The 14854-nt window shown below is 36.8% G+C and overlaps 1 protein-coding gene across 8 annotated transcripts in view; it reads left to right on the top strand.

The window, feature by feature from the left end:
* The window catches only part of LOC149786145 (uncharacterized), a 203726-nt gene that overhangs the window by 81709 nt on the left and 107163 nt on the right, over window positions 1–14854 (top strand). The window contains exon 1 of one of the 8 annotated variants that reach the window (XM_089976486.1): window positions 13768–13972. The exons of the other annotated variants lie outside the window; for them this stretch is intronic. Within the exon in view, the coding sequence (XP_089832612.1) occupies window positions 13931–13972 (42 nt within the window). The 5' untranslated portion in view covers window positions 13768–13930. Of the gene's footprint in view, window positions 1–13767; window positions 13973–14854 lie in introns of those variants that run through there. 8 annotated transcript variants of the gene reach the window in all.

Below are 14854 nucleotides of genomic sequence, written 5' to 3'. Positions count from 1 at the left end.
ACATCCCATGGTACAATTACCAGTCAGTTGCTGGATAAAGCCACCATTTTTGACACAGATCTTAAGAGCTTTGTTGCAAAACCTTAAATTTTACATCTAATTATCCCAGATTCTTACAGAAACATGATATTCTCGAACAGTCAGGAAAAACTATTCTGTACAATTGTTTGCCTAGCCACATTGGAATTATGGGTAATGAAAGGGTAGATAAAGCAGCCATAGCTGCCCTGCAGATACCTGTTTCTGAATGGAAGATCCCATATATTGACTTCAGATAGTATATCAGTATGTTTTGTCCACATGGCAAAATATGTGGTATGAAACTTTGCAAATAAGCTTCAGAACATCAACCCACTATTGCGGAGTGGCATCCCCCATTCAGAACAAATCACAGAGATGATGTGGGCATCCCCCATACGGAACAAATCACAGAGATGGTATGGGCATCCCCCATACAGAACAAATCACAGAGATGATGTGGGCATCCCCCATACAGAACAAATCACAGAGATGATATGGGCATCCCCCATACAAAACAAATCACAGAGATGATGTGGGCATCCCCCATACAAAACAAATCACAGAGATGAAGTGGGCATCCCCCATACAGAACAAATCACAGAGATGATGTGGGCATCCCCCATACAGAACAAATCACAGAGATGATGTGGGCATCCCCCATACAGAACAAATCACAGAGATGATATGGGCATCCCCCATACAGAACAAATCACAGAGATGATGTGGGCATCCCCCATACGGAACAAATCACAGAGATGATATGGGCATCCCCCATACAGAACAAATCACAGAGATGATATGGGCATCCCCCATACAGAACAAATCACAGAGATGATGTGGGCATCCCCCATATAGAACAAATCACAGAGATGAAGTGGGCATCCCCCATACAAAACAAATCACAGAGATGAAGTGGGCATCCCCCATACAGAACAAATCACAGAGATGAAGTGGGCATTCCCCATACAGAACAAATCACAGAAATGAAGTGGGCATCCCCCATACAGAACAAATCACAGAGATGATATGGGCATCCCCCATACAGAACAAATCACAGAGATGATGTGGGCATCCCCCATATAGAACAAATCACAGAGATGAAGTGGGCATCCCCCATACAAAACAAATCACAGAGATGAAGTGGGCATCCCCCATATAGAACAAATCACAGAGATGAAGTGGGCATCCCCCATACGGAACAAATCACAGAGATGAAGTGGGCATCCCCCATACGGAACAAATCACAGAGATGAAGTGGGCATCCCCCATACAGAACAAATTACAGAGATGATGTGGGCATCCCCCATACAGAACAAATCACAGAGATGAAGTGGGCATCCCCCATACAGAACAAATCACAGAGATGATATGGGCATCCCCCATACAGAACAAATCACAGAGATGAAGTGGGCATCCCCCATACAGAACAAATCACAGAAATGATGTGGGCATCCCCCATACAGAACAAATCACAGAGATGAAGTGGGCATCCCCCATACAGAACAAATCACAGAGATGATGTGGGCATCCCCCATACAAAACAAATCACAGAGATGAAGTGGTAGTGTGCCAGCAGTTATATCTGGCTCAGGCATTCCTCCTGATGGGAGAACCTGGACCAAGGTTCATACCATGATAATGGAACACATTCTTGAAAAGTTTTTGTATATTTCCATCCAGTGAGATTGAAGTTATTTTTATGTGAACTCACTTAAAAAACTTTATTATGTTGTACCACACTTGAGAAAATCTTGGAGTTTTTTTTATGGAATGCAGTTCATACAACAAATTTTGACCTTTTGTATGGAAGATTTTACATGTTTACCTTATTTTTTATCTACATTTGATAAAATCAGTATAATTTATATATTAATTTTGTATGCTTCTTGCTTACCTTTATTTTGAAGGGTTTAACTTCTAAAGTTTTTGTGCAATTCTTCATGTTTACATTTTCATAAATTACCTTTTAATTTGCACCTATTAGTCATTATGGCACTCATGTACCATTATAGCTATTATTGCACTCAGATAACATTATAGCCATTATTGCACTAAGGTACCATTTATGACCATTATGGCACTCAGATACCATTATAGCCATTATTGCAGTAAGGTACCATTATAGCCATTATTGCACTAAGGTACCATTATAGTCATTATTGCACTAAGGTACCATTTATAGCCATTATGGCACTCAGATACCATTATAGCCATTATTGCACTAAGGTACCATTATACTCATTATTGCACTAAGGTACCATTATAGTCATTATTGCACTAAGGTACCATTATAGTCATTATTGCACTAAGGTACCATTATAGTCATTATTGCACTAAGGTACCATTATAGTCATTATTGCACTAAGGTACCATTATAGTCATTATTGCACTAAGGTACCATTATAGTCATTATTGCACTAAGGTACCATTATACTCATTATTGCACTAAGGTACTATTATAGCCATTATTGCACTAAGGTACCATTATACTCATTATTGCACTAAGGTACCATTATAGCCATTATTGCACTAAGGTACCATTATAGTCATTATTGCACTAAGGTACCATTATACTCATTATTGCACTAAGGTACCATTATACTCATTATTGCACTAAGGTACTATTATAGTCATTATTGCACTAAGGTACCATTTATTGCCATTATGGCACTCATATACCATTATCGCCATTATTGCACTAAGGTACCATTATAGTCATTATTGCACTAAGGTACCATTTATAGCCATTATGGCACTCAGATACCATTATAGCCATTATTGCACTAAGGTACCATTATACTCATTATTGCACTAAGGTACTATTATAGTCATTATTGCACTAAGGTACCATTTATTGCCATTATGGCACTCATATACCATTATCGCTATTATTGCACTTATGTACAGTTATAGCCATTATTGCACTCAGGTACCATTATTATAGGTTACTGCATTTGTATGGGAAAATATGAACAAGTTTTTTGGATGGAATACTGCATGACCTTGGGAGTGCAGTATATCCATCCGACAAAACGAGTTCATATTTTCCCATACAGATGCAGTAATCTTTTTATTATATGCTCATTTTCTTATTCCACCTAAGGCTTAATTATATAAGCAAAATACACTACAAGAAACAACGTAAATGAATGTATGCCATATTCCAAACTAAATACACAAGCACAGTCATCATTACACAACAACATTATTAATGCGCACATAACTCTGCCCAGATAAATTTGAACTTGTCTCGTGCTAGACATAAGTTTTGAAAGAAAATGGCGTTTTTGTCTACTTGAAATTTGGAGTCATATTGTGTATGAACGCACATTGCAACAAGTTTTCAATTTGATCTGGAATGAATAGATTTTGGTATTTTTGTCGATTCTATGAAATTTTGTGATTATGGACTGGATTCATCTGTGCAAATTGTACATGAAATACATCGGATTGAAGCAGTGCGAGAGAAACGTGTTTACATCTGCAAGTGTGTTTGTTCTGTCATTGACTATTTGAAATCATAAATTGGGAAAAATATGAAGTGTTTCAATTGCAATTATCAAAAAGACGTTATTGAATTTAATGTTTATTTCATTTTGAAATTAGTAAGGAGGATGTAGTTGCATTTGGAATATAGTTGAAATTACAGTACAATTTTGAAATATGTAATCAAGCTTGAGAACTCATGACATGGCTCATGTAATTCGGATTTGCAGAACTAAGAATGTACATTTTGAGGAAATTCAGAATGTAAAACTGTATATTTTTTGCCATTCTTGTTACCAGCTAAAGGAGACAGTTTATGCCTTTATAACTTGCATGTTATTTGTAGGTACCAAGCAATTTTATGAAATCTGGCATCTATCGCCAAAATCTGAAACATTGTATCAAAAACATTAATGCAGAATGTAGCAAAGCAGCTGGTATGTGGCAGTCCATGAAACATTCAGAAACAAATTTGATCAACCAAAACATAAAGCATCTGCTACACGAGAGTACATGATTTGTTTACAAAGTAGTTCCAAATACACTATTGGGCACACATGTCCTGCGTGTGAGTGCAATATGAAAGTGTGCAATATCATAAAATACTGAACAAGCACACCTTCCCACTGCTCTGTACCCTACACTGGCTATCCTATCAATCCAGAATCAAACACAAAATTTGTTCTCTGTGCTACATTTCACTGATGGGCTCTAGTCCAACATACCTGTCTGACCTCATCCATGTGTACACACCAGCAAGATACTTACACTCTTCTTCTGACAATCATATACTCATTATTCCCACTATGAAAACAAAGTCATATGGACAGTGTTCTTTTGCATACCAGGGCCCAGCATCGTGGAATAAATTGCCCACTGAACTTAGACACAAAGACACAGTGATCCCATTAAAGAGTGCTCTCAAAACTCACTTATTTCAACTTCAAGAACAAACTTAAAGACCTAATAATGTTTCATACCTTAAATATTCTCAGCATGTTTTTTTTTTAATGTTTTCTAATTTCATGGTGTTTGTTTTTGTAGTATTATTATGTTTTTTATCTTGTAGGTGTTGTCTAATGTTGTAAAGCACTTAGAGCTTCTAAAGATTAGGTGCTATACAAAGTCCTCATTATTATTGTTATTATTATTATTCTACAAAGTTAACAGAGAAAAAAATGAGCATATAATAATAACCATTATTGCACTCATGTACCATTATAGCCATTATTGCACTCATTTACCATTTTAGCCATTATGACACTCATGTACCATTATAGCCATTATTGCACTCATGTGCCATTATTGCACTCATGTACCATTATAGACATTCTTGCACTCATGTATCATTATAGCCATTATTGCACTAATGTACCATTATAGCCATTATTGCACTCGTGTACCATTAGAGCCATTATTGCACTCATGTACCATTATAGCCATTATTGCACTCATGTGCCATTATTGCACTCATGTACCATTATAGACATTCTTGCACTCATGTACCATTATAGCCATTATTGCACTAATGTACCATTAGAACCATTATTGCACTCATGTACCATTATAGCCATTATTGCACTCATGTACCATTATAGCCATTATGGCACTCATGTACCATTATAACCATTATTGCACTCATGTATCATTATAGCCATTATGGCACTCATGTACCATTTATATCCATAATTGCACTAAGGTACCATTAAACTCTAATATATTCATACCAGATATACTCACTTATAAGTTGAGTCCAACTTGTTTTGTTACAAATATCAGTAGAACAAACAACCTAAACCCTGCAAGCACATTTTGCAATGGCAAAGCAGGGTTTAGGTTGTTTGAAGCTGGACTTGAGTGAATACATATGGTAATTCAATATTTCACAGGTGATCATTCCCAGATGTTAAGTTTATAAATAAATGAAGTAAAGTGGACAGATTACTCCACAGTTACTTCATGTTATTGCATTCAAAACAACTGACTTGGGTACCTTTGTGTTCATAAGATAAATTATGCTTTATTCTTTGATTTGGATTTACATAGCATATGGTGGTTTAGTTGTCCTATTTTAAAATAACAAACTCTCAGTTCTGTCAGATAATTCATCATACATTCATTGAAAATGCAAACAATCGTGGAAATCGTCTAGACCAGGTCCAAGGATTATTCGGTTGCAGACATAGGTCAAGAGGGAATATAGGAGATTGTATAAATTGTCTATTGAGCTGTTGAAGCAGTGTCATAATAAATGTTGTTGGCTGCAGTGCAACATGTCTTATTTGGATGTCATAATGATTTAATGCAGTAAATATAATGAGGCTAGCCTGCCACTGTGAGACAGGGTCATATTTGTCTACCACTTGTTGACTTAGTGTCTCCTTACCCTTTGCTTTCACAGATAATAGCTGTTTGCGATGACTTTTATTCCTGCTGTAGGTCAAGAATGGTAACAAATCAATATTTTATGGCTTCCGTGTACATTAAACACTGTCATGATGAGGACTAATTACAGATCAACTAAGACACCTAACTGGACGCTTGAAGTGGGGAGTGCATTATGGTCCTACTTGTAGGTTGGTTAAAATTGTTAAGTTTGTAACCTTAATTCAGGGTGACCACAGAGTCTGCAGCACATCTGTGCTTTGTTTGTAATGAAGATGATTCACATTGCTAGAAACTTGATTAAAATGCCTGTAGAAATACCAGACAGATCATTGTACTAACTGTTTTCATGGTATTTTCCCCAAAATTAATTCCTAGATTCTAATATTTTCAGTTCCTTGATAAAATTTAGAAAAGGCAATTAATCGTTAGAGAATTTCAAAGGAAATAATAAGTTACACAACGTTATTTTTATCTTGTGAGAAAATCATCACTCTTGGTGTATCTATCTGTATATCCATGACTACATGAGAATGATAAAAATCAATATAATGCGGGGAAAAGTTCACATTTTGGGCTCAAGAGATTTCATGACAACTGATTTAGGACTCAAATGTTACCAAGATAAGTCTATACCTGTTGTTAACAAGTTAGTGCTATACAGAATTCATTACTTATCATAAGATTTTCAGTTTAATGTCTCATTGCCTGTGATATAGAACTTACCTTCTGAACCTTTGTGCAGATGTGGTGGATTTATTTTGCATTAAAGTGTAATCTTTGGTCAAAATGGGTATTTGTATCAGAGTATCTTATTTTAAAATTAAAACCATTTTGAATACCTAGGTACACAAATATTTAAAAACATGTGAAACCTTTACAATAGGTTGAATGTCCTCAACAGTAAGACATTAAAAACTTTACACTTGCCATCATATCCTAAAATCCTGAAATAGAAGGCTGTTATGCCCTCAATTTACATTAGTGCGAAGAGTGGCCCCCCCCCCAACTAGGTGCAGAAGGGCTATTTGAATACCAAGTAGTCCAGGGTTCTGGTGTATATCATGGCTTGTTTAACATTTTTGGGGGCACTTTAAAACAAAACTGTAAATATATCACCAAAAATAATTATTAATGAATCTTAAGAAGGAAAATGAATTCTTGTTATTTCTTAGCAAAATGCCTTGTCCATACTCCATAAGTGGGGATTACCATAAGCTGAGTGTCTTATCCATGCTACTTAAGTGGGGTTACCATAATCAAAGTGCCTTGTCCATACTACTTAAGTGGGGTTATCATAATCAAAGTGCCATGTCTATACTACTTAAGTGGGGATTACCACAAGAAAAGTGCCTTATCCATGCTACTTAAGTAGGGGTACCATAATCAAACTGCCTTGTCCATACTACTTAAGTGGGGTTATCATAATCAAAGTGCCATGTCTGTACTACTTAAGTGGGGATTATCACAAGAAAAGTGCCTTATCCATACTACTTAATTGGGGGTACCATAATCAAACTGCCTTGTCCATACTACTTAAGTGGGGTTTACCATAAGCAAAGTGCCTTGTCCATACTACTTTAGTGGGGGTTAACATAAGCAAAGTGCCTTGTCTATACTACTTTAGTGGGGTTTACCATAAGCAAAGTGACTTGTCTATACTACTTAAGTGGGGATTACCATAAGCAAAGGACCTTGTCCATACTACTTAAGTGGGGATTACCATAAGCAAAGTGCTTTGTCCATACTACTTAAGTGGGGTTATCATAATCAAAGTGCCTTGTCTATACTACTTAAGTGGGGTTTACCATAAGTAAAGTGACTTGTCTGTACTACGTAAGTGGGGATTACCATAAGCAAAGGGCCTTGTCCATACTACTTAAGTGGGGTTAACATAAAATGCCTTGTCCATACTACTTAAGTGGGGATTATCACAAGAAAAGTGCCTTATCCATACTACTTAATTGGGGGTACCATAATCAAACTGCCTTGTCCATACTACTTAAGTGGGGTTTACCATAAGCAAAGTGCCTTGTCCATACTACTTTAGTGGGGGTTAACATAAGCAAAGTGCCTTATCTATACTACTTAACTGGGTATTACCATAAGCAAAGTGCCTTGTCCATACTCCATAAGTGGGGACTACCATAAGCTGAGTGTCTTGTCCATACTACTTAAGTGGGATTACCATAATCAAAGTGCCTTGTCCATACTACTTAAGTGGAGTTACCATAATCAAAGTGCCATGTCTATACTACTTAAGTGGGGATTACCATAAGAAAAGTGCCTTATCCATACTACTTAATTGGGGGTACCATAATCAAACTGCCTTGTCCATACTACTTAAGTGGGGTTATCATAGTTAAAGTGCCTTGTCCATACTACTTTAGTGGGGGTTAACATAAGCAAAGTGCCTTGTCCATACTACTTTAGTGGGGGTTAACATAAAGTGTCTTTTCCATACTACTTTAGTGGGGGTTAACATAAGCAAAGTGCCTTGTCCATACTACTTTAGTGGGGGTTAGCATAAGCAAAGTGCCTTGTCTATACTACTTTAGTGGGTTTACCATAAGCAAAGTGACTTGTCTATACTACTTAAGTGGGGATTACCATAAGCAAAGGGCCTTGTCCATACTACTTAAGTGGGGTTTACCATAAGCAAAGTGCCTTGTCTGTACTACTTAACTGGGGTTTACCATAAGCAAGGTGCCTTGTCTATACTACTTAAGTGGGGTTTACCATAAGCAAAGTGACTTGTCTATACTACTTAAGTGGGGATTACCATAAGCAAAGGGCCTTGTCCATACTACTTAAATGGGGTTTACCATAAGCAGAGTGCCTTGTCTATACTACTTAACTGGGGATTACCATAAGCAAAGTGCCTTGTCTATACTACTTAAGTGGGGTTTACCATAAGCAAAGTGACTTGTCTATACTACTTAAGTGGTGATTACCATAAGCAAAGGGCCTTGTCCATACTACTTAAGTGGGGTTTACCATAAGCAGAGTGCCTTGTCTATACTACTTAACTGGGGATTACCATAAGCAAAGTGCCTTGTCCATACTACTTAAGTGGGTTTACCATAAGCATAGTGCCTTGTCGATACTGCTTAAGTGGGATTTAAAGTAAGCATAGTGCCTTGTCCATACTGCTTAAGTGGGGGTTAACGTAAACATAGTGTCTTCTCAATACTGCTTAAGTGGGGGTTAACATAAACATAGTGCCTTGTCCATACTGCTTAAATGGGGGTTACCATAAGCAAAGTGCATTGTTTATACTACACAAGTCGGGGTTACCGTAAGCAAAGTACCATGTCAGTAATACTAAAGTGGGATCTACTATAGCAAAGTTCCATGTCAGTTCTTTACTGACCATTCAGTTGCCACTTTTTGTTTTGCATCTACTTGGATCCAGCATGGATGCCTACACTTCCAGTGTGGGGCCCCGAGTGGCCGAGTGGTCTAAAGCGCTCTTCGTTATGGATCACTGCCATCTCACCTCTGTCTGCGGCGGTTTGAGTCTAAGATTCAGCCAATGTGGGCATGTGAGAAAGCTTGCCAGTAGCTTCTCGTGGGTCAGTGGTTCTTTCCAGGGTTTTCCGGGTTCTTCCTCCACCATTAATACTGGCCGCCATGTATAGCCTATCGTGTGCTGAAAAATGGCGTTAAACCCCACAACAACAACAACAACAACACTTCCAGTGTGACATCCACTGAATAAGCTACATTCAGTTCTAATTGATGGTTACTGTTTACCCATGACTGGACAAACAACGCATCAGAATTTGATTGTACTGTAGTATATTTCAGTATATGACACACTGGAAATGTAGGCTTCCAAACTGAATCCAAGTAGTCAAGATGAAAATCAGCAGAGAAACTTCATGGAAAAAATGCTGTCAAGTGAGAAATACAGTGCTTAAATTGTTCATGGGAAACAAATTAGAATGTCTCCTTTATGTTGGTATATGTTATCAGTGGCTGAGCCTGCAAAGGGGATTGAAAAAATTAGCAAGGAATTGAATGAGAGGCGGAGTGGGGGCAGATTTTGGGCCACATGAGTTAATCACCTTGTGTTAATTTGTAGAAGGGAAGTTGGTGTTATCTGTAGTTTTTCATTTTAGGCTGATAGAAATGTATGCCTCTGCCTGATAAATCCTCCATTTAAAAAATAAAAAAGCACTGGTTGAAGATTAAAGTAACTTGTATGTGGTAAGTATCATTTTCTTTCCATCCTTCACTTGGATCAATATGTATATTGACATGAAAATTATCAATATCTTGATGAATCATTTCACCACTACTGCTTAAGTGTTGCTACCAAAGCAAAGTGCCTTGTCAATACTATTCAAGTGGGACTGTCACACCAAAGTGCCTTATCCATGCTACTAATGTGGGGGTCTACCATACAAAATTGCCCTGGCCATACTACTGTATTGGTGGGATACCATAGTAAACTGAAACTGCTCCAGTGGCTTAATGGTTAGAGTGTTCGCCTCGGATGTGGGAGGTCGTGGGTTCGATCCCCAGCTGAGTCATACCAAAGACTACTAAAAATGGTAGTTACAGCTGCCTCGCATGGCACTCAGCATTATGAGGTTAGTGTTAGAACTGGTCAGCCTAGTGTCAGGATAGTGTGACCAGTTAGGACATCATGCTGCATGTCTGCGTCATGATGACCCAGTGCTAGATATCACTATAAACTGCCACACTGCAGACATCTTAGTGATATGACTGAGAAATTGTTAAAGCTACATTAAAAATCCAAGACACATACACACACACACATCATAGTAAACTGCCTTTTTCATACTACTTTAGTGGGATGAAACCATAGCAAAGTGCCTTTTCCATGCTACTTTAGTGGGATGAAACCATAGCAAAGTGCCTTTTCCATACCACTTTAGTGGTTGGATGCCATAGCAAAGTGCCTTTTCCATACCACTTTAGTGGTAGGATGCCATAACAAAGTGCCTTTCCATACTATTTAAGTGGGGCTACCATTGGTTTTTCTTAATCTTAATGGAGCACATTATCACGTCCTTGTTCTGCCATCTGTATTTGGTTCAGTCCAGAAGATATTTACATGTTATGTTCACCCCACACTGCAGTCTACATGTATTTGGTTCATTTCTGATGCTCACCCCACACCTCAGTCAGTATTTGGTTTAGTCCTGATGATATTGACATGTTATGCTCACCCCACACTGAGTATATGTCACCTGATTAAACAAGTGGCTGTCACAGTGTTGTAATTATACTGACTATAGTTTTGTAAGGTTTGAAATCATTCATATCGAGCAAGGTGTATTATGCCAATTTAATAGAGCTTGACCATCCCATTTTAAAACCTGACTAAATCAGTCCTAGCTACTTTGTTGTTGATGATCAAAACATTTGAGTGGGGTCAATTCACTTACATTGGAAAATGTAAGTGTAGGCAGATGAGAATATTAACTTTTATATTTAATGGATGTCACATGGGACTAAGATTTAAAGAAATAACAATTAAGAATGATGTCATTTTTCTTGCGTTATTTGCCTATTGGAACTTAAGATTTGGGCTTGCTCTTATGAATGTACTATTATTAATTTATGTTCTTTGTGACATGTCATCATTAATTAAGTAATTATTTAGAATAAGCATCACCACCATATAAAACATAGAGACCACGTTTTTTTCTTCATTTTGCCTGTACTTGTATCATCCTGATTCACAGCTATATTTTATCCTGTCCTTGAGCTTTTTCATATGCAGAACTTGAATATAAGCTTGTAGGAGTTGATTTGTTATCTAGCACAGTTCCACGGTTACTATTCAAAAGGTTGTAGTCTATTTTTTTCTCACATCCCATTCAGAGTAATAAATTTCATTTGCCAAAAGACATTTTTTTTGGAACGTGTCACAACATGGAAGAATGCCCAGAGTGATTAGTACACTAGGCTTCTACTCTTTTTATATATATATATATATATATATATATATATATATATATATATATATATATATATATATATATATACCACATTTGCTTTATTAACAGTTTCCTATTAGATAATCTCTTTTTTTCAGATTTATTATCCTACAACAGTTTGTCATCTCACTTGTGAATGGCGAGTTACAGCTGCTACTTTTCCAGTGGCAGTATGTCAGCATTTAATTGAAATAAGAATTAAAATCAAATTATAATTCTATATCCATATTAGTTGCTTTTTTCAAATTAAACCTGAACCCAGTTTTAGTGTATACCTAAATTTGGTACCCTGATGTGCAAGGATTTCCTGTCTCACCTGTGTGAGGTATGTCAGCATAAAATCATTCACAGATTAGATGACTTATCGGTGTGATAGACTGCTTCGGTGGCCTAGTGGTTAGAGCATCTGCCTCTTGTGCCGGAGGTTGCGGGTTCGAACCCTGGCTGAGTCATTACAAAGACTTATAAATATGGTACCTACAGCAGCCTCACTAGGCACTCAGCATTAACAGGTTAGTGTTAGGATTGGTCGGCCTGGAGTCAGGGTAATGTGACTGGGTGGGACATCATGTTTGATGTCTGAGGCATGATGCCCAGTGCTAGGCATTGTTATAAACTGCCACACTAAAGACGTCATAGATGAAAAATTGTTAAAGCTACGTTCAAAATCCAAATCACACACACACACACACTCACCTGTGTAATATGTCATCATTACACCATTTGCAGATGAGATGCCTGTCCTTTGTGTGATATGTCATCCTTACACCATTCTTAACTGTATGTGGTATGCCATCATAACACCATTCATAGATGAGATGTCTTACCTGTACGTGGTATGCCATCATAACACCATTCATAGATGAGATGTCTTACCTGTATGTGGTATGCCATCATAACACCATTCAAAGATGAGATGTCTTACCTGTATGTGGTATGCCATCATAACACCATTCATAGATGATATGGAAGCTTGGTTTAGTTAGGTGTTTTAAGGCATATAGCTACATGCAAAGGTTATTTAGATCTGAGGCAATTAAGTAAAGTGCCGTATCTATCAACACCATTGTATCTAGCCAGAACTGATCCAGTTTTAGGATTTTAACATTTTTGGTCATCAAGTAAGGTCAGTATACTATCCAGAGTGTTGTGCACAACCTGTGTTTTCATGTCTTGCCTTCAGAAATAGGCAGTGCTACTATGGGATCATGCTGTCTGCATTTAAAAAATCAGATTCTAAGAAAGTGCTTCTAGTCTTTATTATTTTTTCAACATTTTACCCATAACATATTTTCTCAGAAATGCTGAATTCTCACCAAGCGACTTAAACTGGTGAGATATACCTGTAGTTATGTTTATACTTGATTACAGTAAAGTTCTGTATATTTACCTCTCTATCTCTCTCATATGTTATGACGTTTCTACACTATTTCTGCATAACTGAATATGCACATGTTTCATTTCTCAATTATTTAAATAAAACAATTTTATTTTTTATCTGACTGAGCAAAGTAATATCCTAATTGGATGATAGAGCTGGAATTGGCAAGGTCTTTCTTATTACATTATGTGAGACATTTCATTCCAACAGAATAGAAAAGAGTGAAAAGAGATAATTGGAAAATGTATTTTCACTTATTCAGAAAACATTTGATATGTATGAGAAATTATTAGAAAATGTATTCTCAGTCATTTAATAATACATGTATTTGTTTTGTGGGAGATGTTTCTTTAGTGGATATGGTGGGTTTATGCTTGGAACACAACGGTAGGAGCTGGGTTAAGAAGATGATAATGGGAACATGTAGTAACATGGATGGCGTCCCTATTGTGATTAGAGAAAATCCTTGAGCATTCAAATAAATACCTCTATTATCCATGTATTTAGTTGGACATATTCTACTGGTGATACCAGTCATCATGACACAAGATTTAACAAAGTTTGATAGCTTGATCTTACAGAAAGGGAGGTTTCTATCCGTGGTCATTTCTTAGCTGTTATAGTATTGTGATGAATGTACAGTGTATTATAAAATTCAGACACAACAGTAGAAGTAGTGAACATGAATGGAGTTGTGAAAATGAAGATAAAAGGACGGCTTATGGTAAGAACTCCAAATTTTAATCTTTGACAGTATAATGAAATAGAATGAACTTGAGTCTTCATCTTGAATCATTCATGTATATAGAACAGAAACAGAAACCAGTGTACATTCATAGCAAAAGTTTTCATTTAATGCAAGAGGTGTATATAGAAGAGGGTAGGGAATTCATGTCTAATGTATGGACAATGGATAAATTGATTTTAGAGTTGGTCTACATTTGAGCTATTTTACATTAAAATAACAGTTTTTACATACATACAGACATACATGCATACATACATACATACACGTACGTACATACATATGTATATGTACGTATGTACGTACATGCATGCATGCATGCATGCATGCATACATACATGCATACATGCAGACATACATACACTTGCATATGAAATTAACCTACATGCATACATAAAAAAAACATACACAGTTTCATATTAATTTAATTATGTATAGATTCCATGCAGAGAAATCCACACAAACAAATTCTGTTCTAAAATTGCAAGCAGTATTAAGATGGTGATGGTAGAATTCAAAATTGAAATTTTCTAAACTGTAAACAGCATAGATGCAGTCACACAGTGCAAAGGCAGATCAGGGTCTATGTTGTTTGTTCTACTGATTAGTTCTGACAAACTGTATAGACCCAGATCTGGATCTTTGCAGATTGCTGTTGGATTTGACTTATAAGCTGGTGTCTATGGTAATAATTAGCTTCTCCTTCTTTCCCCTTCCAGTACATTCCTTGATCACATTAGTGTTAGGAATATAAGCATGCAACAAAGCCAGACATACATAAAGAGACGAAAAATCGCCTTTTCTGTCTTTATCATGTAGTGAAAGGGTGGTAACTCTTTCACATTACCTGCCCACACTGAC

This window comes from Sinohyriopsis cumingii, chromosome 12 (genome assembly GCF_028554795.1).
Source record: "Sinohyriopsis cumingii isolate HCF-2022 chromosome 12, ASM2855479v2, whole genome shotgun sequence".
In the NCBI taxonomy this organism is placed as follows: Eukaryota; Metazoa; Mollusca; class Bivalvia; order Unionida; family Unionidae; genus Sinohyriopsis; species Sinohyriopsis cumingii.
The sequence above is the reverse complement of the archived record's forward strand: the minus strand, read 5'-3'. Positions and strand labels throughout refer to the sequence as shown.